The sequence below is a fragment of the Bos indicus genome, chromosome 7 (assembly GCF_029378745.1).
Source record: "Bos indicus isolate NIAB-ARS_2022 breed Sahiwal x Tharparkar chromosome 7, NIAB-ARS_B.indTharparkar_mat_pri_1.0, whole genome shotgun sequence".
Lineage (NCBI taxonomy): Eukaryota > Metazoa > Chordata > Mammalia > Artiodactyla > Bovidae > Bos > Bos indicus.
Genome location: NC_091766.1, coordinates 14,801,824 through 14,827,304, shown reverse-complemented (window position 1 = coordinate 14,827,304; position 25,481 = coordinate 14,801,824). Strand labels below are relative to the sequence as shown.

The 25,481-nt window shown below is 55.2% G+C and overlaps 3 protein-coding genes and 1 long non-coding RNA gene across 7 annotated transcripts; 3 read left to right on the top strand and 1 right to left on the bottom strand.

Moving 5' to 3' along the window:
* Nucleotides 1-696: 696 nt before the first annotated feature.
* Nucleotides 697-3,150, top strand: CDKN2D (cyclin dependent kinase inhibitor 2D). Of its 2 annotated transcripts, XM_070792818.1 has the most exons (3): nt 697-798; nt 1,076-1,231; nt 2,200-3,150. In XM_070792818.1, the coding sequence occupies exons 2-3, from the start codon at nt 1,091-1,093 to the stop codon at nt 2,557-2,559; spliced, it is 501 nt and encodes a 166-aa protein (XP_070648919.1). In that variant the 5' UTR covers nt 697-798; nt 1,076-1,090; the 3' UTR covers nt 2,560-3,150. The 2 variants fall into 2 exon arrangements, with proteins under 2 accessions (XP_070648919.1, XP_019819718.2); XM_019964159.2 differs by lacking the exon at nt 697-798 and having other exon boundaries at nt 853-1,231.
* Nucleotides 3,151-3,564: 414 nt separating this feature from the next.
* KRI1 (KRI1 homolog) lies at nt 3,565-13,192 on the top strand. 3 transcript variants are annotated; one of them, XM_019964157.2, is made up of 19 exons: nt 3,565-3,716; nt 3,833-3,906; nt 4,513-4,618; nt 5,308-5,413; nt 6,050-6,104; nt 6,193-6,239; nt 6,558-6,654; nt 6,746-6,823; nt 7,265-7,401; nt 8,424-8,550; nt 8,653-8,748; nt 8,838-9,008; nt 9,835-9,910; nt 9,999-10,087; nt 10,167-10,293; nt 10,378-10,508; nt 11,428-11,492; nt 11,608-11,706; nt 12,333-13,192. In XM_019964157.2, exons 1-19 carry the CDS (start codon nt 3,623-3,625, stop codon nt 12,670-12,672), a joined length of 2,115 nt encoding a protein of 704 aa, XP_019819716.2. In that variant the 5' UTR covers nt 3,565-3,622; the 3' UTR covers nt 12,673-13,192. The 3 variants fall into 3 exon arrangements, with proteins under 3 accessions (XP_019819716.2, XP_019819715.2, XP_070648918.1); XM_019964156.2 differs by having other exon boundaries at nt 6,190-6,239; XM_070792817.1 differs by having other exon boundaries at nt 3,642-3,678; nt 6,190-6,239.
* Nucleotides 12,862-21,464, bottom strand: ATG4D (autophagy related 4D cysteine peptidase). The gene is made up of 10 exons (XM_019964158.2): nt 20,939-21,464; nt 20,028-20,111; nt 19,775-19,948; nt 18,872-19,145; nt 18,732-18,796; nt 15,890-16,020; nt 14,522-14,600; nt 14,363-14,439; nt 14,162-14,281; nt 12,862-13,403 (listed from the first exon to the last, which is right to left on the bottom strand). The coding sequence occupies exons 1-10, from the start codon at nt 21,168-21,170 to the stop codon at nt 13,221-13,223; spliced, it is 1,419 nt and encodes a 472-aa protein (XP_019819717.1). The 5' UTR covers nt 21,171-21,464; the 3' UTR covers nt 12,862-13,220.
* Nucleotides 21,465-21,617: 153 nt separating this feature from the next.
* On the top strand, nt 21,618-24,021 carry LOC109561198 (uncharacterized). The gene is made up of 2 exons (XR_002181004.2): nt 21,618-21,928; nt 23,673-24,021. It is a non-coding gene; the product is annotated as an uncharacterized lncRNA (long non-coding RNA).
* The last annotated feature ends 1,460 nt before the right edge of the window (nt 24,022-25,481 follow it).

The following is a 25,481-nucleotide window of genomic DNA, read 5'->3' as shown; positions in this document are numbered from 1 at the left end:
TCAGTAAATGTGTGAAGGCCCCGCTGTTGAAGGCCTCTGTTAAGAGCCTCCGACACCACTCTCGCCTCCCAGGCTCACCCACGTGGCAGATGGAGAATGAACTTTCTTCCACGCCCCTGCATTTGCTGTGCCAGGGCTGGCGCAGTCTGAGCCAAACGTGATTCCTTTCTCACTCACCCCATTTCCTTGCTTTATTTTCCTCACGGTGCTTAACACTAAAATTAGTAGCTCGAATGCAGGCCCCCCAGCGCCAGGAACGGCTCTGGCACACAGTGAATGAATGAAATAAAGCACTCTGCACAGTAAGAACTAACAAATATTATCGCACCGCATAACTCCAAACTGGGCGGCCCCAGCCCTACCTCCCTTCCTCTCGGAAGTGCCGAGGTCCCGGAGCAGCCCGCGCTACCCTGCGCCTGACCTTTCTCCCCTGGGTCAGTTAAACCGGCCCTCTTTCCCGCCCGCCCGTCGCTTTTGAAAAACCGAAAACCCCGCCATTGTTCGCGGTTCACCGGTCGCCGTAGTTTGTCCAATCAGAAGCGGGCCCGCCCACTCCGGCGCGCAAAGCCTCCCTGGCAACGCGTGGCCATTGGCTGCGCTGGCCAGGAGGGCGGAGCACTACAGGGTCGGGAGCTGGGCAACGCGGCTGGGCTACAACGTAGCAAGTTCATAAGAAAACAAATCCGCGGCGTTTGGGGGCGGGGCCGCGAGAGCTCTGGCTCCGCCCCCTAGAGGCCTGCTCCGCAGCGGCGGAGAAGCCGGCTCAGAACAGACCCCGCCCGTCGAGGAGGAGGGAGGGTGAGTTGGGGGGAGACCCAGCCCCCAAGGGGCGGGCGCCGGGCAGGGCCCTACGGGCTAGTGGAGGGTTGGGCCCGGGCTCTCAGCCCCTCTCTACCCACCGTCTGACAGGGGGAGGAGCCGGCCGGGAGGGCGGGGGTCGCGCCCGAGACCCGGACGGGAGAGTCCGACCCGGAGCCTCGTTGCAGGCCGGGGACGCTGCGGGAGGGCTGTTCGGGCCAGCGCCTGTGGGCTCCCCCGCACTGACCGCCGCGGGGTGGGGCGGGGGGCTTCGCAGGCCGCCAGTATCGACATGCTGCTGGAAGAGGTCCACGCCGGCGACCGGCTGAGCGGGGCGGCGGCCCGAGGAGACGTGCAGGAGGTGCGCCGCCTTCTGCACAGCGAGCTGGTGCACCCAGACGTTCTGAACCGCTTTGGCAAGACAGCGCTGCAGGTGAGCCCGGGCCGACTCGCAGACCCCTTCTCTCTTCTCACCTTGTTCCCGTTGGTAGCCGACTGAGGTCTGTTCCTGCATCTCTGGGCTGACTTGGCTCCCTGATGTCCCCTTTCTTAGGTGGGTGGTGGATGGGGTTAGATTGGGGGAGGGGAGAGCTTTCCATCTTTGGAGGATTCCTTGTTCTCTGATTGCGAAGGATTCGGTTTCCCTGGAGAAGTTCTTATTCCGTGTGTGAGGGTTCACCTTCTTTGGATCCGAGTTTCATGAAGGCGGCTCCAATGTCTTGGAGCATCTATGAACGATCCGACCGTAGGAAGGAAGGATTCCTATTTCCAAGGTGTACCCATTTTCTGGGGGTTCTCTGAAAGGTATCCAGTTTCCTGTGGGGGAGAATCTCTATTCCCGCGGGGTTTTCATACTGGCATATTTGGTGAGGGGGATTACCAGTAAGGGAATAGTCACAGATTACATGGGAGTCCCTGTTCCCTTGGGGACATTTACAAAAGGGGAACCCCATTTCATCAGAAAGCATCCCTACTATATGGGAGGGGGAAATTCCTTGGAGGAGTTTTAAATTCCCTGGCCATCTCCATTTCCTGGAGGGGACTGTTCTCTGAGGTCTGTTTCCTGGTGGGGTTCATATTTCCTGATGATTTCCCATCTGTGGGGAGAAGTGTCTCTGGTTCCTTGAGGGAGGGTCTTAGGTTCCTTGAAAATTTCCACGGGGGCTATACCCTAGCGGGAGGTGACCCGTTTTTTGAAGGTCCTTATTCCCAGAAGATCTTGTTCTCTGGGGTCTCAACAGCTGCCTGGAAGTTTATGTTCCCCGGAGTTTTTCCTTCTCTTGAGAACCTTGTATCTGGCATTCTCAACTCCCGAATGACCCCTGTCTCCAGTCACCCTTTTCCCCAGACCCCCTCCTTTGGAGACTCCCTGACCCTTCTCTACCCCCATCCCCCCACCAGGTCATGATGTTTGGCAGTCCCACCATTGCCCTGGAACTCCTGAAGCAAGGCGCCAGCCCCAACGTCCAGGATGCCTCGGGCACCACTCCGGCCCACGATGCAGCCCGCACTGGATTCCTCGACACTCTAAAAGTGCTGGTGGAGCACGGCGCCGATGTCAACGCACCCGATGGCACCGGGGCGCTCCCCATCCACCTGGCAGTGAGAGAGGGCCACACTTCTGTGGTCAGCTTCCTGGCTACCGAGTCTGATCTCCATCACAGGGACGCCACGGGGCTCACACCCCTAGAGCTGGCACGGGGGAGAGGGGCCCAAGAGCTCATGGACATACTGCAGCGGCACACGGTGGCACCCCTGTGACCTGGGGCCACCCACTCCAGCAGCAGGACCCAGCTGAGTTCTGTGTCAGAAGAGGGAAGAAACACTTTCTCCCTTTGCTCCTCCTGCCCGCTGCCGAGGGGCACCGGTTTGTGGCTTGTTGGTGTTGATTTCTGGGGTGTGTGTGTTTGACGTGCATTTCTCGTTTTTTTTTTTCTCACCCCTTTCGGTGTGTTGGGCAGAGAAGGGCTCCTACAGGCAAACAGCCACCTAAACGGTTCAGTTTCCTCCACGCCTACAGACTGAGTCCCAAGGGCAGAGCGTTTAAAACCCCAGCCCTCGAGAGTGAGAGAGTGAGGTCATCTCTTCCAAGGCTCTTGGAACCTGTCGACCTTGGCCGGCTTACGGAGAGAAGACCTCAAGTGTGCACACTGCTTTCCGGCATGGGGGAGGGGGGAGTGTTCCAAATCGATAAAAGGGTAGTATGAGTTCATTCATATTTTGTTGAAAGCTTCATTTCCAGTCCCTTGTACAGCGTTTAAAAAAAAAAAGTCTATTTATTAAGCTTTATGGAAAATATTGTTGTGTGTGTAATTTAATGTTTTTACCCATTAAATTAAGACTTGTGCATGACCACAGCGCTGGTGGCTTGTCATTTTTGAGGGGGCGATGGAGAGTCGCGTATCCAGGATGTTTGTGGGGATGGGCCCTGGGGGTCGAGGATCGTGGATGCTTTGGAGGAGGGGAGAGAGTGGTAATTCCCAGGGCGCCAGGGGTAAGTGAGCTGGGTGGGGCAGCGGTTTACGCTGTCGGAACGGAAGGGAGGCAGGAAACCGCGAGTGGAGAAAGGGCCCCCAGATGTCAGCTGGGTGCCTGGAGCCCAGAGGGTGGGGGAGTGGGATGGGCGGTGGCTGCAGCCTTCCCCGCAGAGGCGTGACTTGTGGGCGGGGACAGCGGTCTCAGGGCCAGGGATCCCGGAAGGGCTGGGGGCAAGGTTACGTGCGGCCCAGGAGGCTCCGCCCCTATTTAAAGTCAACTGTGCGTAGCCCCACCTCCAGGGAGGCCGTGCTTTCCTGACGCGTGCGCAGTAGGTTGGAGAGCAGCCATGCCGGAGCCGCGCGGGTCGTCGCCCCTGCGGGTGAACGCGGCGTTCGCGGCGAGGTACGGCCGCTACCGTGAGCGAGAGGAGCTGCAGCGGCGTGAGTGCGGGGCGCATGCGCGTGGGGGGCCGGCGCGTGTCGGGCGGTCCGCAGGTGGGGTTTGATCTGGTCCCCCAGGCTCACCTGGGTGGGGGGCTCGCATCTTTGTCCCACAGTGAAAGATCGCTACGGGGACCGGCACAGCAGCAGCGACTCCAGCTCCGAGTCTGATTCCAGCGACGAGCACGTGGTGAGCTTCTTCGCCTCCGTCTTGGAGTTGCGGGAGATGTCCAAGAGCCCTGTCTCATCCTGGCCCGGACTTACAGGGGGCAGCTAACCTCCAACCCCATCGCGCCTTCATCCCTGACAGTCTAACCATTTCTCCCTGTCTGCCTCTGTTCCCAAAATGGGGCATCCCTCTGCCCCGTGGAGCACCCAGCTTTTCCCCACACCAGCCCTGATCTTCCCAGACTCACTGAGCCATCCAGCCCTTCCTCTCTGTTTTTCATATGCCTTCTCTGCCCACCTGCCCCTGTATCATCCATCCCTTATTGATTCCAGGAAGCACCACCACCCCCTTGCCTGCTACCTTTTTTTGCTTCCTATTCTCTACTCATGTGTGGTCCACCCCCACGGGGTCCCCTCTCCCACCCATTTGACCCTCCCTTCCACTCAGATCCAGCCCTCCAGCCCTCCCCCCACCTGCCTCTACCCAGCTGGATTCTGCCATCTTCTAACCTGTACCCCTCCCTACACCCTAATTCCCACACCCTCTCAGCCCTCCTGCCCCTGTTGCTTACTGCCCCCATCAGAGCCCCCTTCTGAAATCTGTCCCCACCCCCTTTTTCTGCTCTAGGAATTTGACCCCCAGCAAGAGCGTGACTTTTATAGGACTCTCTCCTTGTTGAAGAAGAAGGACCCCCGCATTTATCAGAAAGATGCCACCTTCTATCAGCGAACAGGTCTGGGGCTGCTTCTCATGGGACCCTGGGTCCTCATGGCTTTAGAAGCTGTTGTGGCTATTTAATCTTTCCATGGTGGCTCAGAAAGTCAAGAGTCTGCCTGCAGTGCAGAAGACCTGGGTTCAATCCTTGGGTCAGGAAGATCCCCTGGAGAAGGGAATGGATACCCACTCCAGTATTATTGCCTGGGAAATCCCATGGACAGAGGAGTCTGGCAAGCTACAGTCCATAGGGTGCAGAGAGTTGGACACAACTGAGCAACTAACACTTTCACTTTTTTTTCATCTACAAGTCAGAACTGATTAGCAGAGGGACTTCCTTTGTCGTCCAGAGGTTAAGACTCTGCACTTCCATCCCTGGTGGGGCAACTAAGATCCCATATGCCACGCAGCACAGCCAAAAGAAAAAAAACTGATTACTAATCAGCCAAGAGTGTCCAGGGTTATCAACTGTTGTCACTAATAATGGCTGTGTGTCTGGCACTGTTCTGAGTGTGAATTACTCACTGAGTGATCACCACCAGCTATTACCAGGTAGTAGCAAGTGTGATGCCTATTTGATAGCTGGGAACTGGTGGCGCGGGGATTTGAAACCTCCATCTGATTCTGGTCCAGCAGTTATTCTCTGCCTGGGGGAGGAAGGGGGTTGTGGGTGTGGGTGATGACAGACGTCTTTTGGTGGCCCTGTAGCATCGTCCTCAGACAGTGAAGAGGAGCCAGCAGCTGAGAAGCGAAAGAAGGTGCAACCCATGTACCTGAAGGACTACGAGAGGAAGGTTATCCTGGAGAAAGGAGGGTGAGGAGACAGCCTAACTCCTCTGCTTCCACCTTCCCAGGGCAGGTGGACACATGGGGGACTTAGGGGTGGGGGTGGGAAGAAGCCAATGACCCACCAGAGTTGGGGGAACCTCAGAGAGCAGGAGGCTTGATGACCTGCCTGCATCCCACTGTCCCCACCCCCCAGCTGGTGCTCTGTTTTTGAATTTTTGTCTCTTTTAATCATTTTTATTTATTTATTAGTTTTTGGCTGTGCTGGGTCTTCATTGCTGCAGGGGCTTTGCTTTAGTTGCGGCAAGCAGGGGCCACGCTCTAGTTGTGGTGTGTGGGCTTATTGCTGAGGCTTCTCTTGTTGTGGAGCACGGGTTCTAGGGCATCTGGGCTTCAATAGTTTCAACATGTGGGCTCAGTAGTGGTTCCCAGGCTCTAGAGCATGTGCTCAATAATTGTGGCGTAAGGGCTCAGTTGCTCCAAGGCATGTGGGATCTTCCTGGATCAGGGATCGAACCTGTGTCTCCTCCTGCATTGGAAGGCAGATTCTTTACCACTGAGCCACCAGGGAGGCCCCAGCTGTTGCTCTTAAGAGCCCCCTACCCCACAGTGACAGACAGGCCCGGGGAAGTCTGTTCTGAAACCTTCATCCTTCTTTGCCCAGCAAATATGTCGATGAGGAGAATTCAGATGGGGAAACCTCCAATCAGAGACTCCAGGTGTGTGGGATGGAGGCTGGGTGGGAGGGTTCAGGGGCTAAGGGGCCCATGGCAGGGTCTGAGGCCCCTGTCACTCTATCTGCAGCAGAGCTCGTCGAAGAGTTACGTGGAAGAACAGAAACAGCTGAAGGAAAGGTGAGCCCTGGAGCCGGCTGAGCTGCCAAGTGGAAGAGAGTTGAGGCTCTGAGGTTGGCAGGCCCAGGTTCAAATACAGCTCTGTCACTTAATGTGCCCACTTAATGGGCACTTGTGTGCCCTTGGGCCTGTCATTTTCTGTTCTCTGGGCCTCAGTTTCTGTATCTGTGAAATGGGGTTGATCATGGGCTGTATGTCACAGCACTGCTCTGGGCTGGTCAGGAGGAGCTCAGGGCTTATTAGTAGATAGGGCTCATCTTTGGATCAGTGGGCAGGGCCAGTGCACCCATCCTGAGGCTTGTTTTCTTGCTTGGGCAGCTTCCGGGCGTTTGTGGAGGACAGTGAGGATGAAGACAGCGCTGAGGAAGGTGGCTCCGGGTTGCTGCAGAAACGTGCTAAAAGCAAAGAGGAGAAGGTAGGTGCCGGGTCCCAGTGGGACGGGGAGTGGTGGCGGAGAGGGGGCACCAGGAGTGTCCGGCAGATCCTCATCGCTGGCCATCCCTCAGGCCCAGGAGGATGCTGACTACATTGAGTGGCTGAAGGGGCAGAAGGAGATTCAGAACCCCGACACCCTGAAAGAACTGGTGAGTGAGTTCCCATCCGTGGCTACTGACCCCCTAAACTTCCCGGTCTGCCTCCATCCAGCCTTTTCCTGGAAACTCACCCTTGAGTGGCCAGCCAGGAGCACTTCGTCTGTTCCTTTTTTTTCCCTTGCACCGTGTGGCCTTTGGGATCTTAAGTTCCCCAACCAGGGATCGAACCCGTGCCCCCTACAGTGGAAGCGTGGAGTCTTGACCACTGGACCCCCAGAGGAGTCCCCAGGAGCACATCCTTTGAGGATGGGGGCCCTGCATCTCTGGGCCTCAGCTTCTATAACATGGGGATTATGGCGCTTACTTCATAGACTGGACGTGAAGCTGCAGTCACTTACATCCACTGGCTGCCCACAATCCACGGCCCCACCCTCCTGCTTCGCTGACCCTGAGTCCTTCACCTGGGTCTTATCACACACCCTTCACCCCTAGACTCACCTCAGGGAATTCTGGAACAACCCAGAGCTGGACGAGGGGGAGCGCTTCCTGCGAGATTACATCCTCAATAAACGCTATGAGGAAGAAGGGGAGGAGGAAGACGAGGAGGAGGAAGACGAAGAGGAGGAAAGGTGAGGGCCCCTGTCCCCCAGGGGCCTGGAGGCAGCACTGGCCAGAAAGGAAAAGGCGCTGGGTGTTCACTTTATCACACAGACGGTGACAGAATCTGGAGGAGGAAACGGCACCCACTCCAGTGTTCTTGCCTGGAGAATCCCAGGGACGGGAGCCTTGTGGGCTGCCGTCTGTGGGGTTGCACAGAGTCGGACACGACTGAAGCGACTTAGCAGCAGCAGCAGCAGTAACAGAATTAGGGACTTCCCTGGTGGCTCAGTGGTAAAGAATCCGCCTGCCAGTGCAGGACACATTTCCTTGGGTCGGGAAGATCGCCTAGGGTGCTGGAGAAGACTCTTGAGAGTCTCTTGGACAGCAAGGAGATCAAAGCAGTCAATCCTAAAGGAAATCAACCCTGAATATTCACTGGAAGGACTGATGCTGAAGGTGAAACTCCAATACTTTGCCCACCTGATGTGAAGAGCCAACTCATTGGAAAAGACCCTGATGGTTGGAAAGATTGAAGGCAGGAGGAGAAGGGGACGACAGAGGAAGAGATGGTTGAATGACATCACTAACTCAATGGACATAAATTTGAGCAAACTCCAGGAGACAGTGGAGGACAGAGGAGCCTGGCTTTGTGACCATGAGGTCGCAAAGAATCAGACACAGCTTAGCGACTGAACACCAACAGCTGAGTTAGCCCTTTTTTGGGGGCTGCACCACACGGTATGCAGGATCTTAGTTTCCTGACCAGGGGTTGAACCTGTGCCCCCTTGCACTGGAAGCGCAGGCCTTAACCACTGGACCACCAGGGAAGTCCCCAGAATTGGCCTTTCTTGAGGGAGACCCAGAGTGTGGTCTCTGAAGCCAGGGGGCCCTGCTCTTGGACTTTCATGCCTCGGTTTCCACATCAGTAAAATGGGGTAACAGTGGCTCCCTAGCAGAGCGTTCTTGTGAGGATTAAATGTGTGAACACGCTGGTACATAGGTGTGCAGGAGCTCTGCTGACCCCCCAGCCCCACCCCATCTCATCCCTCAGGGTCCCTGGTCCCCCGGTCCAGCTGGCTGTGGACGATTCCTCAGACGAGGGCGAACTGTTTCTGAAGAAGCAGGAGGACTTTGAGCTCAAATACAACTTCCGCTTTGAGGAGCCAGACTCTGCCTCGGTGGGTAGCCGGGCCGGGGGCTGGGGGCTGGGGGCTGGGGAGGACCTGGCTAGAGGGTCCCAGGCCAGGGAAGGAACCCAGAATCATCTCTGGTGCCCACAGGTCAAGACCTACCCTCGGAGCATCGCCTCCTCCGTGCGCCGAAAGGACGAGCGCAGGAAGGAGAAGAGGGAGGAGACACGGGAGCGGAAGAAGAGGGTGAGTGGCTCTCAGGGTGGCCTTTGGGGGGACGTGCAGCCTGCAGGGGTTGGGGGTGTTGCTGACATCCTCTGACCTGCCGCCTGCAGGAGAAAGCGAGGAAGCAGGAGGAACTCAAGCAGCTGAAGAACCTGAAGAGGAAGGAGATCCTGGCCAAGCTGGAGAGGCTGCGGCAAGTCACGGGCAACGAGACGCTGGGCTTTGAAGAGCAGGACCTGGAGGGTGACTTCGACCCTGCCCGGCACGACCAGCTCATGCAGGTGCATCCCCAGAGCCCCAGCCTGGCTGTGCAGCCGAGTGCTCCGAGTGTGGCTCTGGAGCAAGCAGTCCTTTTCTGGCTCAGAGAAGTGACCTGACCTCTCTAATCCTGTGTCTCTTGTCTGTAAAGTGGGTCCAAACTGCAGCATTTCCCTCAGGGCTGTGAGAAATACTAAATGCTAATTAGCTTGGTAAATGCTCAAGGAACCATGGGCTGCTATATTTTCTTTAAACACATTTATCGAGCCATTAGTGTTGATTGTTGTATTGGGAGGGGGAACACAGGTTCAGTCCATGGAAACAGGCAGTGAGGCCTGGATGGGAGCCGCAGTGGGGACCCCGGGCACCAAAAAGTGGACCCAGACTCAGCCTGGGGGTTCATGGAAGGGAGAGTAAGGATGAGTAGATGGGCCAGGTGAAAAGTGGAGTGGGTAGGTGCTGTGTAGTTGAAGTTAAACCTTCACTTTCTAGGAGCTTCTTAATCCTGAGCTTCAGGTTCTGTGTTAGTTAGTAGTTTCTGTCTTCTGGGGTGCTTGTGAGAATGCAGTGAGACACAGCCCAGTGTTGGGCATGTAGTAGGTGTTTATAAGTGGCACAGTTAGCAATATTTGCCTTTCCTAGCCAGTGGAACAGGGGGGCAGAGAGCGGGAGGGTCGATGGGGCAAGATGAGCCATGAAGTGGGGGTACAGGGACCTAGACACACAGGGTTCTCCCCACATCAGGAGCTGGGTCCTGGGGGGTGGTGCTGGGGAGCCACAGAAGTTGCAGGAGCACCAGTGTCTGGTGGGGAATGGGCTCTGCTGACCCTCCCGGCCCCGACCCTGTAGAAGTGCTTCGGGGACGAGTACTATGGCGCCATGGAGGAGGAGAAGCCGCAGTTTGAGGAAGAAGAAGGGCTGGAAGGTGAGGTCACTTGGGGTACCGGGCTGGGGGTGGGGGTGCTTGGCCTACTGATCCCCTGTTCACCCCCTGCCTGTCTGGCCTGAACCAGACGACTGGAACTGGGACACGTGGGCTGGGCCGGAGCAAGGTGGAGCTTGGAGCCAACAGGAGCCACACTGCGAGGACCCCGACTTCAATGTAGGTGCCCTGGGCATGGGAACCTGCGGGGGGCGCCTCAGAGGGTCCCCTGGCAGGCCTGACCTATGTGTCCTGGCAGATGGACGCCGACTATGACCCCAGCCAGCCCCGGAAGAAGCAGCGAGAGGCCCCTTCGTTGGGCAAGAAGAAGCGGAAGTCGCCCTTCGCCACGGCTGTGGGACAGGAGAAGCCTGTGTTTGACCCTGGTGAGGCCCAGGCGGGTGCCGGTGGGTGGGCAGGGGCTCGCTGGGCCCAGCACACCCCGACAGCCTGGCTCTGTCCCCACTTAGGGGACAAGACATTCGAGGAGTACCTGGATGAGTATTACCGGCTGGACTACGAGGACATCATTGATGACCTGCCGTGTCGCTTCAAGTACCGCACGGTGGTGCCCTGCGACTTTGGACTAAGCACTGAGGAGGTGGGACCCCGGGGTACCCCAGAAGCAAGCGGGGATGCCCAGAACTGGGCATGCTGTGACACAGCCTATTTATTTCTTTATCTCCAGAACACCAGGACCAACAGTGCTAATGATAATACTAGTAATATCGCCTGCCACAAAGGTTTCTGTGAGGCAGGGGCTCAAACAGTGCTGTCCACAGGAAGCCCCAGTAAATATCAGTTTAATTCTGTATATTGGCAGCAGCGTGGCCATTAAGACTTGGCACCAGTTGAAATCTTGACTGGGCTACTCACCAGCTGTATAACCTTGGACGTATGACTTAAGGCTCTGTAACTTGGTTTCCCCATCTGTAAAATGGGCCTTATAACAGCCCCACCTTATGACTGTGGATGTGAAACAAATGTGCTTTGAATGTCACTGTGCCCTAGCCATGATGGCTGTGGATGCTTGGCAGTAAAAATAGCCAATGATGATTGAGCTTATACCATCTGTATTCACTTCCTCATCCTGATAACCTTCCAGTAGGTTCTGAGAGGGTTGCCCAACTCATAAGTGAGGAGACTTAAGGTCTTAAGGTTGGGAACCTGGGTCTCATCTGTATTAGCAAAGCTGGTCATTGGCACGGAGACCCCTCCCCTGGTTTGAGTCTGCTGGGACCACAATATACCGGTCAGGGCCCAGATTGTAATCTGACATTAGCCATTTCCTGGCCATGTGACTTGGGGTAAGGATCCCCTTCTCTGGGCCTGTTTCCCCATCTGATGCCCCCAACAAAAAAACCTCCATTGGCCTCTGCAGAAATCAGTTCTTCCTCACCATCGGGACACTGCTGCCCGGTGGAACTAGCATTACCTTGCCTTGACCCATGAGCTGACTAAGGCTGAGTCAGGGCCCCCTGGGGCTCACTAGCAGGACCCCACCCTCCCTTCCCTTGCAGATCCTCGCTGCCGATGACAAGGAGCTGAATCGGTGGTGCTCCCTGAAGAAGACCTGCATGTACAGGTGATGGGGTGGGGCTGGGCTGGGTGCCCCAGGAGGAGGGGCAAGCAGGCTGGCAGGCAAGCATGGGCCCCATTGAGACCACCCAGCAACAGACATGTCCGCTGGGGGCCGGCAGGTCGGAGCAGGAAGAACTGCAGGACAAGAGGGTGTACAGCCAGAAGGCCCGGAACGTATGGAAAAAACAGCAGATCTTCAAGTCACTCTGCCCAGAGGAGTGAGTATGGCTGGTGGAGAGGTGGGCTTCGGAGCCCTGTCAGGCCCAGGGTTTGAGTCATGCTTTGTCAGCTGTTTGTCACATGACCCTGGGGGTAGGGTTTCCTTTCCAATACCTGGGCATCAGGTCTTGGCTGGGCCATAGCTGTATGATGTTGGGCAAGTCATTTTCCCTCTCTGGGCCTGTTTCCTCATTTGCAAAATGGAGATACAGATGGCTCACTTCTTGCTGGGTTTTTCTTTTTTTGAAGATTACATAAATCGATTCATGTAAAGTGCTTAAAACAATAAATGCTGGATAGCTATTAGCTCTTGTTACTGTTACTATGCCTGTTATTTCCTGATTTATAAATCAGGAGTGCTCACAGAGCTGACATAAAGCTAAAATGAGTTAGTTTGTGTGAAGAGCTTAGTGTAGGCACAGGCTAAGTGATCAAGAGCATCTATCTACCCACTCCAGCTTCAGAGTAGAAAAATCCCAGTGTGGTATCAGACCCATGTTTGAGTGCAGGCAGGCCCCCAAATTGTTCTGGCCACTTCTCTGAGCTGCCCCTTTTCTCATCTATAAAAACCGGCCTATAAAAATTGTGACCGGCCTGGGCTGATTCATGACTTTTCCTCCTCCAGGGCAGAGATGCCCACGGAAGCCACAGGGAAGCCACAGAGAGACAGAGCTGGCTCATCAGGACAGCTGGTAGCACCTGATGGGGCCTGTGGCAAGCGGTCCCAGCCTGAGAGCACCCCAGCAGAGGAAGAGGCAGATCCTGTGACACCCACGGAGAAGCTGGCCCCCCAGAGGCGGAAGAGGGGCAAGAAGGCCCGTCTCCTGGGCCCCACAGTGACACTTGGGGGACGTGAGTTCAGCCGCCAGAGACTGCAGGCCTTTGGCCTCAACCCCAAACGGCTGCACTTCCGGCAGCTGGGCCGACAACGGAGGAAGCAGCAGGGGCCCAAGAGCAGCCACTGAGCTCAAGGGAGCCTGCAGGGGCCCCTTCCCTTCTTATCAACTGTATGGACCCTCGAATCTACCTGTAGGCTAGGGAGTCTTCCCATCTTAGAGATGTGGAAGCTGAGGCCTACTCAACAAGCTTCCCCAGATGACTCAGGAAACCTCCCCGCAAGCCACCCTCATATGCTGGGCCCAGCAATAGCACAGTCAAGTCAAACGGCTTTATTAGCCCCCAGCAGCCACGGCCCCTCCTCGCTCCCACCAGCTCTTGGCAGGATAGGGGCTTTGTGACCAGTGAGGGGCATGGACGGTCCAGTGCAAACTACAGTACGGAGTCAGGCCCTGAGTGGGTGCCCGGGGGCCTCCCTCCCTGCCCCATGAAGAGGGCCCAGCTGGTGGGAGGCAGGTGTGCGGGCTCTGTTCCTGGCTGAACGGCCCCAGCCCGGAGGCTTCCTGGACTGGTCTCTCTCAGCTGCACTTGTCAGGGGGGAGTTCAAGCTCCCACACCTAACATGACATAAATTAAAAAATAAATAGGGTTGTGTCTTCTCCCTTATTCCCTCCCTTTATAAAAACACAAAGTCCTCAGAGCTTGGGCGTTTAGCCTTGAGGAGCCGGCCACTGCGAGGGAGCCGCAGTGTTTGCTGGGAGGGCGGGGAGCAGAGGTCATCCAGGCTGTGGTCCTGAGCGTGGCCCTCGACCAGGGTGAACATGGGGTATCGTTCTGTGGCTGAGGAGGAGCTGAGGACCTGTTGGGAGAAGAGCGAGCAGCTCAGTCCCGAAGCCATGGTAATTATCCAAGTAGATACAATTAACAGCCATACTTAACCAGGTGCTTCCTGAACTCAACTTCCACCCCTCCAGCACAGTGACGCAGAGCAGCCAATCAGCACCGTCTGTGCTCTGGCTACAGTGATTGGCTCAGTAATGAGCATGTGACCTTGTGCAACCAATGAACCACAGCCCTGGGATTTTCTCTCTGCTAAGAACATGGGGCTCTTTCCACTGAACTAGATAGTGGGGGGCAGCTCCCCTGGTGGCTCAGCAATAAAGAATCCCAGGTTCCCTGGGTTGGGAAGATCCCCTGGAGAAGGAAATTGCAATCCTCTCCAGTATTCTTGCCTGGGAAATCCCATACACAGAGGAGCCTGGCAGGCTACAGTCCATGGGGTTGCAAAGAGTCAGACATGACTGAGGACATGCACACACCCAGAGAAGCTGGTGGTCATTTCTTGCTACCCTAAGGGTAAATCCCCGATAGAACAACAGAACCAAAGGACAAGGCAGGTCCTGCCACTTCAGCCTCTGGGGAGCAGCTGTTCCCTTAAATTTTTCATTTCATGACGCTTTTTGCTAATCAGACCTAACCCAAGCTGAAAAACACTGTAGGGCTCCTGCAGGATAATAATCCTGACAACATGGCCAGGTCTGCTGGCCTCATGGCCTCTGTTCCTCTTCTGCTGTAGACCTGCCCTTGCCCCCCCAGCCCCCAGCACACCCGGCTCACCCTGGTCAGCTCTGAGCAGAGCGTCTCAAACTCCTTTCTGTCTCCAGCATAGAAACCCACGGTACAGCTTGGGTCCATCTTGGCAAAGGCCATCTTGCGGGGTGAGGTGCAGTGGAAGGACTGGGGTGGATAGACGAGGGAGGTTTAGCGGGTTCCCTCCACACGCCTCCAACCCCACCCTGGGGATCCCAGCTCGCTCACCTCCAGGGGGAAGTCGGCCTGGCTGACATCCACGGTGGGCTGGCAGTAGTGCGGGTCCAGGTAGAGCAGGAAGTCATCTGTGGGGAGGACATGTGAGGTGGGGGTGGCGGTGGAAAGGGGGGTGGGGGGATGCCATGGAGCAGCATGGTGTGGGCCTACCCTGGTAGCCGATGAAGTACAGCGAGTGGCGGGGCTTGCCGCCCATAATGCCCAGGCACAGCTCTGAACGAAGGAGCTCCTGCGGGAAGGAAAGGGGGTGGAGTGAGGGCCCAGAGCAGGTGCTGTCAGGCACCCAAATGCCTCGCAAAACCCCAGAGCTTCTTTACTGGTGGCTCAGTGGTAAAGAGCCCGCTCACCAATGCAGGAGACATGGGCTGGATCCCTCCTCGGGGAAGACCCCCCCCATGCCACAGAGCAACTAAGCCCATACGCCACAACTACTGAGCCTGTGTTCTAGAGCCTGGGAGCTGCAACTGCTGAAGCCCGTGCCCTAGAGCCTGTGCTCCCCAACAAGAAGCCATTGCAATAACAAACCTGCACACCCCAACAAAGAGTAGCCCTGGCTCGCCACAACTAGAGAAAAACCTGTTCAGCAACAAAGACCCAGCACAGCCAAAAACAGATAAATAAAATCATTAAAAAAAAGACAAAGGCCCAATGTGTGCAAACCCAAGCCGGGGCCCTGGGGGGCGGCAGTGACCAAGACAGACAAAACCCTGTCCCCATGGAGCTTATGTGCTAGTGTGGGAGAAGGAAGAACAAGAGGAGTAAGATCTATCATGTGTCAGAAGGTGGCAGCTCTCTGGAGAATAAAAAGAGGGAAGGCTTTGCAGTGTTAAGCAGGGGGAGTCAGGAAAGACCTCAGTGAGAGATGATGTTTCAGCAAACAGTTAAGGGAATTCAGAAATCGTTTTGGGAAAGAGCACGCCAAGTGATAGGAATGGAAAGTGCAAAGGCCCTGAGGCAGGTGTTTTCTGAGAACAGAAAAGAGGCCTGTGTGGCTGGGGCAGAGTGAAGTGAGGTGGAGAGTGTGGGCAGATGGTAGAGGGCCTTGTGGGCTATGGGGAGATCGCTGGCCTTTGTTCTGAGTGTAAACACACTGCGGTCTTTGCAGCCTAGCTGTTCCTTCTGCCTGGACACCTACTCCCCTGGCTTCTCATCTGCTTCTGGCCAGAGAGGGGCTTTCCGAGGCTGGGCAGCCACCCCCACCTGCCCTTCACCATGTTAGTTTTGGTTCCTTTAGCGTGCGAGTTGCAATGCCACAGCTGTCAACCGGGTCCCACACCTACTGCCTGTCACTCCCCCACTAGAATGTCAGTTCCCAGAGGGCATGAACTGCTGCCTGTTCACCTTTGAGTCCTCAGCAGCTGAAAGGGCTTTTGGCACAAAACAGCTGCTTCATAACTACTGGATAATCCAACGAAGAGACAAAGGAAGCACAAACCCCTAACCCAAGCTGAAAATGTCTGCAGGGCTCCAGTGAGGGGGGCTGTGCGGGGAGGCACGGGGGAGCCTGGCAGAACCTACCTTCACGCAGGGCACGTACACGGGGTTGAGAGTTTCTCCACCAAGCCGCACTGGTACCAGGATGACCACGGACTTCCATTCAGCCGTGGGGTCTGGCCGGGCCACCAGGCGTGCCACGTCCGCTTTGTATACTGCAAGGACAGGGCAGCAGGTCACGTTCTCGCCCGCCTTCCAAGTCTCATTGTATGAACCTCCATCCTTGGGGCCCAACCTCACCTGAGCAACCTCCCTGGATGACACTCCTGTTGCTGGCAGAAACGCTTTCCAGCATTCCCCACCCTCCACCCCAAACTCCCTCAGACAATCCCAGGCACGCCAGGCAGGTATGGACACCTCCATTTCAGTTGCCTCAGAGGGCAACTGAGGTCCTGAGATTATGACAAGGAGTGTAAAGCCAAGAGGGAGGTAAAGAGCCTTCCCCACAGCCCAGAGTGCCTGCCCAAGCCCGGGCCTGACCAGTCTTCCCCTCCTCGGCACCTGGGTTTGCCGAGATGGAAATGGGAGCACCAAGCAGTTCGTCAGTCAGCTGGATGTCCCTGTGTGTCCCTCAAGTTTCATCCGCTGGTCTCTGCTTTCCTGTCATCTCCCTCGTGGCTACGTAACCCCCTCCTGACTCCCAGAAAAATACATTCAATCTTTCCTGGAGACAAGAGCTGCAATGGTCTGAATGTCTCAGTCATGTCCACCTATGTCCAAACCCATGGACAGTAGCCTGCTAGGCTTCTCTGTCCAGGGGGTTCTCCAGGCAAGAATACTGGAGTGGGTTGCCATGCCCTCCTCCAGGGGATCTTCCTCACCCAGGGATGGAACCCGCGTCTCTTAAACATCTCCTGCATTGGCAGGCAGGTTCTTTACCACTAGCACCACCTGGGAAGCACCCTCCCCCGCCCCCATCCCCCATTTCATATGTTGAAATTCTAACCCCCACCCCCCACCCCCCGGAAGTGATGGAATGAGGAAGTGGGAGGTGATGAGGTCATGAGTGACATCACTGCCCCGGTAAAAGGGACCCCAGAGAGCATGCTTGCCCATTTTGCTGCCTGAAGATACAGAGAAACAAACCAGGAAGTAGGCCCCCAACAGACCCCCAAACAGCCAGTGCCTTGATCCTGGACTTCCCAGCCTCCAGAATTATAAAAGATAAAGACCTTGTTTACAAGCCACCCAGCCTGTGGGTGCTTTTTTTGTTTTGTTGGCTATGCTGTGTAGCTTGTGGCATCACAGTTCCCTAACCAGGGACCAAAACCAGGTCCCAGCAGTGAAAGCACCTAACCACCGGACCACCAGGGAATTCCCTGGCCTATGGTCTTTTCGTTATACCAGCCCTAACAGGCTAACAAACAGGCTCTCTGTGAAAAATTACACCTTGCCCCAAACATCTATATTTTTTCATTAAAATGTATAGGATCTGTAGATTCCTTGATATCAATCCACAAAAGCTCCCTTTATAAACTGATTGGGAGGGCATAACAATGAGGGGGGTTTCCCTGATAGCTCAGTTGGTAAAGAATCCGCCTGCAATGCAGGAGAACCCAGTTCGATTCCTGAGTTGGGAAGATCCGCTGGAGATGGGATAGGCTATCCACCCCAGTATTCTCAGGCCTCCCTTGTGGCTCAGCTGGTAAAGAATCCGCCTGCAAAGCAGGAGACCTGGATTCGATCCCTGGGTTGGGAAGATCCCCTGGAGAAGGGAAAGGGTACCAACTCCAGTATTCTGGTGTAGAGAATCAGTCAAAGAGTCAAACACAACTGAGCAACTTTCACTCAATGAGAGCTAATATTCAGTGAATACTTACTATATGAGAAGCTCTGTTCTAAAAGTTCCTTTTTTTTTAAATTTAAAAATTTTATTTATTTTTGGTTGTGCTGGGTCTTCATTGCTGCTCTGGCTTTTCTCTGCCTGCAAAGAGCAGGGGCTACTCTCTAGTTGTGTGCACAGGTTTCTCATCGCCAGCAGCTTCTCTTGTTGTGGAGCACGGGCTCCAGAGTGAGGGCTTCAGTAGCTGTGACCCCTAGGCTCGATAGTTCTGGTTCTGGAGCACAGGCTCAGTAGTTGTGGCGCATGAGCTTAGTTGCTCTGTGGCATGTGGGATCTTCCTGGATCAGGGATCAAACCCATCTCTCCTGCATTGGCAGGCGGGTTCTTTAGCACACTGAGCCACCAGGGAAGCCCCTAAGAGTTACGTTTATCACTGACTCACTTAATCCTCATGAAAACCTTGTGAGGCAGAGGAGACCTGACTTTCGTATGCGTTAGCACTGTTTACAAAGTAAAAGTGAGTTGGGGACTTCCTGGCAGTCCTGTGTAAGAATCTGCCTGCCAATGCAGACATAGGTTTGGTCCCTGGCCTGGGCAGATTCCACATACCGAGGGAACTAAGCCCATGCGCCACAACTACGTAATCTTGAGTGCCTGCAGCCTGTGCTCTGCAACAAGAGAAGCCACAGCAATGGGAAGCCCATGCACCACTAGAGAGTAAGAGAGAGTAGCCCCTGCTCACCACAGCTAGAAAAAAGCCCACCCACAGCAACAATGAACCACTGCAGCCAAAAATAGTCATTCTTTTTAAAAAAAGAGTGAGTTGGACCTGAGAGAGGAATTCCTTCTGTCCTTTATTCTATTACTCAGAGAAGCCCCTAAAGCCTCCTCTCCTGATTCCAGAGAGAATGAAGGGATGCTGAGCAGCGCCCCCGCTGCCCGGTGTGGGCCTCCAGTCCTTTCCAAGGGCCCCTCTGCTGCAGAACTTGTTTCAGCCTCTGAAGAAAGTGGGTCCTAATAGGCGGGTGAGGCAGTGACTGGCTCAGGGTAAGAACCCCGTGACCTCAGCCCCCAGTCCCTTACCTGTGCAGTCCTGAGAGACGTACACCACCAGGCGGGTGACCTCTGAGCAGCTCTCCACCGCTTTCCTGGGGATGGGAGGAAAGGCCTGAGTTCCCCGGGGGGCACCCAGGGGCTCCCGTGCCCCCTGCCGCGGCCCTCACCTGAGTATGTGTGCCACCAGAGACGGCCCATACCAGTCGCCTGCCTTCTTGCCTGAGCCCTGCCCCAGCTCCACCAGCCGGTGTAGGCCAAAGGGGGCCCGGGGGTGGTCAGCGAACCAGGACACGATCTGCCGGTGCCGGCGCTCCTGCTCCAGCTCAGGGGCCTGGGCCCAGCGCGGAGGCAGCCACCGCGCAGGCCCCCGGCGTCGGCTGGGAGAGCCCAACCCCGGCGGCTCGGAGGGGCCCAGGCCTGCGCCCTGGCACCACGTCCAGTCTGGTAGGGATGCAGCAAATAGTCAAATGGCGATGGCATGGGGGGTGGGGCAGTTCCCATGATTCACACACAACACTGATGCTCCATTAGAAACCTTCGTGTTTAACTACACTCTTCACATTCCTTAAACTTAACTATTATTTTTTACATTTTGGCTGCACTGATGCCATGCGGGAGCTTAGTTCCCTGACCAGGGATTGAACCTAGCTCCCTGCAATGGAAGCACAGAGTCTTAACCCCTGGGCCACCAGGAGTGAGTGAAAGTCGCTCAGTCATCTCCAGCTGTTCACGACCCCATGGACTGGGGCCTGCTGGGCTCCTCTGTCCACAGAATTCTCCAGGCAAGAATACCAGAGTGCATAGCCAGTCCCTTCTCCAGGGGATCTTCCCAATCCGGGACCAAACCCACATCTCCCACTTTGCAGGTGGATTCTTTACCGTCGTCTAAGCCACCAGAGAAGCCCCCTTAAACTTATTTTATAAACAACTCTCACTCCACCCCCAAATTTAACTTTACACACAATTCTAACAGGCCTTGAAATTCTTGGTTTACAAACCATTGTTAACACTGCTGACCTGGGGTTGGCGCTCTACTCCTACTGTGCCCTTCCCCCTCCACCACCGCTCACCTCTGGGCAGGAAATGAAGCAGAAGGCCCTGAGCCAGCATCATCTGCCCACTTCGTAACATGCACCCCCAGCCACAGTCTGAGGTCAGGCTGCCTCCCGCAAGGGGTGGGAAGTCCCGGCGGTATGTGAGCCATAGGCGAGATACAAAGTCCCGCTGGAAACGCTGGATGTCACCTGCAAGAGCAGGCTTGTTAACCACCAGAAACACCCCTTTGGGGCCTCCTCCAACCCTAGTCAGGGGCCACCAGCTCACCCTCGCCCTCGAAGCGGTAGCGGCGGCCACAGAGATGGACACTGGAGATCTTGCTAAAGCTGGTCCGGCTTTTGACTGCCCAACCTGGGGAGACACAGGGCAGCCCCCAGCAAGATGAAGCACTTGCTTGGCAGACACACACCCTAACAGGACAGCAACAGCGCTTATGTGCCCCCACGTGTGACACGGGGACTCTCCTAGTTCTTATGTCAGGGTAGGCTCTTGGGGCATCCGTGCTACATTCCTCTCAGATGGAGGCGGGGCCCCTGGTAACAGCCACATGTGCTGCCTGTGCATGCTCAGTCATGTACAACACTATACCACCCCAGCTGTGTATACAGGGTATGGACAACACTCTACCACCACAGTTATGGACTGTAACCTGCCAGGCTCCTCTGTCCATGGGATTCTCCAGGCAAGAACATGGAAGTGGATTGCCTGTTTCCTCCTCCAGGGGATCTTCCCCACCGAGGGAGTGAACCAATGTCCCTTGAGTCTCCTGCACTGGCAGGCAGATTCTTTACCAACTGCGGCACCTGGGAAGCCACACGCATGTCTGCTACTAATTTCAGGATGAATCAAAGCAGGTCTGATTATTGTACCCATTTTACAGAGGAGGAAAATGGAGGCACAGGGAAACAAAAAACCCTTGTCCTAGGTCACACTGAGGAGTCGACTGAGACTTGAAAACACATTCCCCTTTGGACCTGCCAGCCAGCGGCCCGCCCTGGGCTGGGCAGGGCGGGAGACGACCCACAGGTGACTCACAGGAGGGGAACAAAGGGTGGAATACTTGGCAACGGCAGGGTCCTGGCTCTCCTAGACTCCCACCGACTTCCTAGCCCTGCCCGCCTGAACTTCAGCTCGCTCTCACGTCAGAATCGAAGCCCCGGGCCCCGCCCCCTCCTCACCGTACTTGACGTTGTTCCAAGCGGTCAGGAACTTCGCCTTAAACTTGTCCACTTCGTCCGGCTCTCCGGGGCCGGTCCCGGGCGATGCAAGAGCGGGGCCGCTAGCTCCGGAGGGCCCCAGGCCGTGGGGGTCCGGGGTTCGGGGTCCCCGCGGCCTGCGGCCCTCCGGGCGGCGCGCGTCCTCCGGACTCCCGCTCCGGTACTGAGCGGCGGCCGGCGACACGGAGTTCATGGGCGCGCCGGGAGGGCGGACCGAGGGCCCCGGGGGCCGCGTGCGAGCGCCCCAGAGGCCAGGACGCGGCCGGGACGCGGACGCCCAGGAAAGTGCTAGTGGGGCCCCGGCGCGGCGACCAGGCCCCCGGGCCCGGTGCGGGACGCTATCGCCGCCGCCGCCGCCATTTTAGCGGCCCTGGCCCCGGGAGGGAGGCGGGCGTGACACGGCCGGACGCCCCGCCCCGGCCCGGCCCCCAGCCTGGGTCCCCGGCCCCGGTCCCGGGTGGCGGCGCTGGGGCCTCCTGACGCGGAACCTCCCGGCAGCGCCACGCGACCCTCACCGCCGCCCGCCTTATCGCAGCGCCCAGGCGCGACCGAGCCCCTGCAGCTACTTATCGGAGGCCCCAGAGCCGGGATGCCCCGCCCTGGTCCCGCCCCGCCCCCGGTTTCGACCCCGCCCCTGCCCGGCCCCGGCCCCGCCTCCTCCAGGCGCTGAGGGACTGACTACCCCCTGCCCGCGAGGCGGGGCCCCTTATGCCGTTTGCACCTGCCCGCGTCCCCCGAGGGATCAGAGCGCCCCTCCGAGAGCTGCGCACCCAGGACCCGCCTCCACCGGGGCCCCAATCTGTGCGTGACACCAATTCACCAAAATCCCCCTTCAAGCCACATCTCTACGTGCTTCAGTTTCCCCAGGAGCAAAAAGGCGCTCGAAAATACAACACAAATGAATCTTCCTAATTTTACTGAGGGAAAGACGCCAGACCAAAAATTTAAAAAGTATGTACTCTATGGTTCTATTTAAACTCTAGAAAATGCAACCTCATCTATAGTGGTTGCCTGGGGGTTGGGTGCGGAGACGTGGGAGGGAGGGATTAAAAAAAAGAACTAGGATTTGTTTAGTATTAATATCTTGATTATGGTGATTGCTTCCAGCTCAACGGATTGTGCACGTTAAAAGTGTGTGGTTTGTTATGTGTCACTTATACTCAATAAAACTGCAATAAATGTTTTCAATGCATCTAACTCAGAGGAACGTTTGGAAGACAGCTGAGTTCATCTCTCTAAAGCGCTTAGCGTGGCATTTGAGGCACAGTTAGGGCTCAGCGAAAGCCAGTCGTGACCTCACAGGCAGAATGAGTGTAGTGACCCTGGAAACCACAGAGAGGGTGGCCTCTAGTGGCCAGCTCAAGGGCTGTGTCCCCAGCCAGCTGAAGGAAGTTGGATGAAGGATCTGGACAAGGCTGTGTGATGTGAAGACCTGCCTCCTTTCTCAAATTCAATAGGTACCATCCCACCTCAGGACCTTTGCACCTGCTGTTGCCTCTGCCTACACCTCTGTTCCCTGAGATGTCTGCATGGCTCTCTCAGCCTCCTTCAGGATTTTATTCATATCTCATAACTGCAGTGTGACCATCTTCAAAATTCCACCCCATCCCTGCCCTTGGGACCCTTCTCCCTTCCCTGCTACATATATATATATATATATATATATATATTTTTTTTTTTTTTCCAGAGCAGTTATCATAAACTGATTGTCTGAGTAAGCTGGGGCTGCTATAATAAATAGGGCAGCCTGGGCGGATTATGTAACAGACATTTCTTTCTTTTTAAAAAATGTTTAGACATTTATTTATTAATGGTTGCACTGGGTCTTCATTGCTGCTTCTCAGTGCAGTAGCTTCTCTTGTTGCAGAGCACAGACTCTAGGCCCGAGGGCTTAACGGGCTTCAGTAGTTGCAGCATGCAGGCTCTCAGTAGTTGTGGCCCACGGGCTTAGTTGCTCCATGGCATGTGGGCTCTCCCTGAGCCAGTGATAGAACCCCTGTCCCCTGCATTGGCAGGCAGATTCATATCCACTGGACCACCAGGGAATTCCCAGCCGTTTATTTCACATAGTTCTGGATGGTGGAAGTCCAAGATCAGGGTGCCAGCACTGCAGGGGTCTTGGTGAAGTCCCTGTTCCTGGTTATGTCCTCACATGGCCTTTCCTTGGTGCATTGCACACAGAAAGAAATACCTTGTTTCTCTTTCTCTTCATAAGGGCATTAATCTAATTATGGGGGCTGTACCCTCAAATCCTCATCTAACCCCAATCAATTCCCAAAGGCCCCACCTCCTAATAACTTCACATAAGGAAGTTGGATTTCAAAATATGAATTTGGGAGGGGGGACACAAACTTTCAGACCAAAGCACTGATCTTCTATTTATATATAATTCATATTAAGTTATATCCACTGTCCCTACCACACCACGAGGGAAGACGTCTCTGTCCATCTTGGTCACTGCTGACTCCTCAACACTCAACATGGGCCTGGCTTACATAGGTGCTCAAGCAACTTGTGGAATGCAAGGAGAGTTTATAGCCTCTTGGGGGCAGACTGACTGGGGTGGCCACAGGTGACCCCCTTCTGTCTGATTTCCTCCCTGGACCCCCTTCCACCACGGCCACCACTGTTGATGGAAACTGCCCACCTTGGCCAGGCAGGATGATAACCACTTGCATGCATGGTCTCACAACAGGAAATTCCAATAAAGACTACAACGCTGCCAGCAAAACTAACCAGGAGAATTCCGGAGGAGCCAAAAGGAGGGAGGAGATGCCAGTCCATCATATGTCCTACCAACCTCCGATGATCCTTTGCGCTAAAGTCCCTCTTGACTGAGAGATTCAAACCACCAGGAAGGACCCTGAGTCAGATCAAATACAGGCCAAGCAAGATGACTGGCCAGAGACAACTCGGAAACTAACCCCATCACCATAAAACGTGAGACTTCGAGCCATGTGGTAGAGCACTTCTCCTGGGTTCCCTTACCCTGCTGCTCTCTGCCTGGGTGCGCCTTGCCAATAAAGTCTTCTACTTTGTCACCACATGTGTCTCCTCAGACAATTCATTTCCAAGTGTTAGACAAGAGCCCATTCTTGGGCCCTGGAAGGGGTCCCCCTTCCTGCAACAGTTTCTACCTGGAGGAGGGCAGTGATTTACTGTGACCCTCAATTCCTTCCCTTTACCCCCATTTCATGCAAGTATAGCCACAACCTCAGCTGTCCACCTGGTGTCTGTCCCCACCCAGCATCCAGTTGCCACTTGTATCCCCCCTTGGAGGTCCTCCAGGCTCCCCAGGTTTGGTGCACCCTTAATTGATCCTGTCTTTCACCACCACTGGCTTTTCCTTCCATGCCCTTGGCTCCCCCATACCCAGGCTTCATTGTCTCCCTTCCCAGGGTCTCTCAGTCCACCTACTAATCTGTCTGTAATTGTCCTCATGTCCCCATAGGGGCATAGGCTGCAACCAGGTGTCTTAAACAGATGATCTTGCTTCTCTGTACCTCAGTTTCTTCATCTGCCAAATGGGGTAGTAATTGTTCCTACTTCCTAGGGCTTCGGAGAAGAATGAAATTAACATGCAAAATGCTTAAAACACAGCAACTACCACTTTACTGTGAATTGTTACTGCTGTTGTCATTCTTACTCCCACCACTGCCCTCTGAGGTCCGGCCCCCACCACCACTGTTGTGTCCTTCTTGGCCTCCTGCATGCCATCGTTGACCCTTCAAAACCACACAACAGTTGGAAAAAACTCTTTTTAAATATTTCTTTATTTGGCTGCACTGGGTCTCAGTTGTGGCATGCAGGATCTTTGATCTTTGTTGTATCATGTGGGAGTTTTAGTCATGGCAAGCAGGTTTGTTTCATTTATTATTATTGATAGTTGTGGCACGTGAGGTCTTTAGTTGTGGCATATGGAATCTAGTTCCCAGGTTATCAGACCCTGGGTCCCCTGCATAGGGAGCTCAGAGTCTTAGTCATTGGACTACCAGGGAAGTCCTAGGAACATGCCTATATATAAAATTATTTTCCTGAACAATTTCCACCACACACACAAAAATCTAGAGCAGCATTGTTCAACAGAAACATGAAGTACATTTTTCAATATTCTAGTAGCCATGTAAAAAAAAATGTGGATAATTGGATTAAAAAGTGGGCATGTGGGACTTCCCTGGTGGTCTAGTGGTTAAGAATCTGCCTAGCCATTCAGGGGACATAGGTCTGATCCTGGTTGAGCATTTAAGTGGAGAAAGAAATGGCAACCTACTCCAGTATTCTTGCCTGGAGAGTCCCATGGACAGAGAAGCCCGGCAGGCTATAGTCCATAGGGTTGCAAAGAGTCGGGCAGGACTGAAGTGACACAGCAAGCATGCGTGCATGAGGAACTAAGACCCCACATGCTGGGGCAACTGAGCCCGAGTGAGACAGCGAAAGATACTGTGTGAAGGAATGAAGATCCCGAAACTAAGACCCGCTGCTGCTGACAAGTGCTCAGTCATGT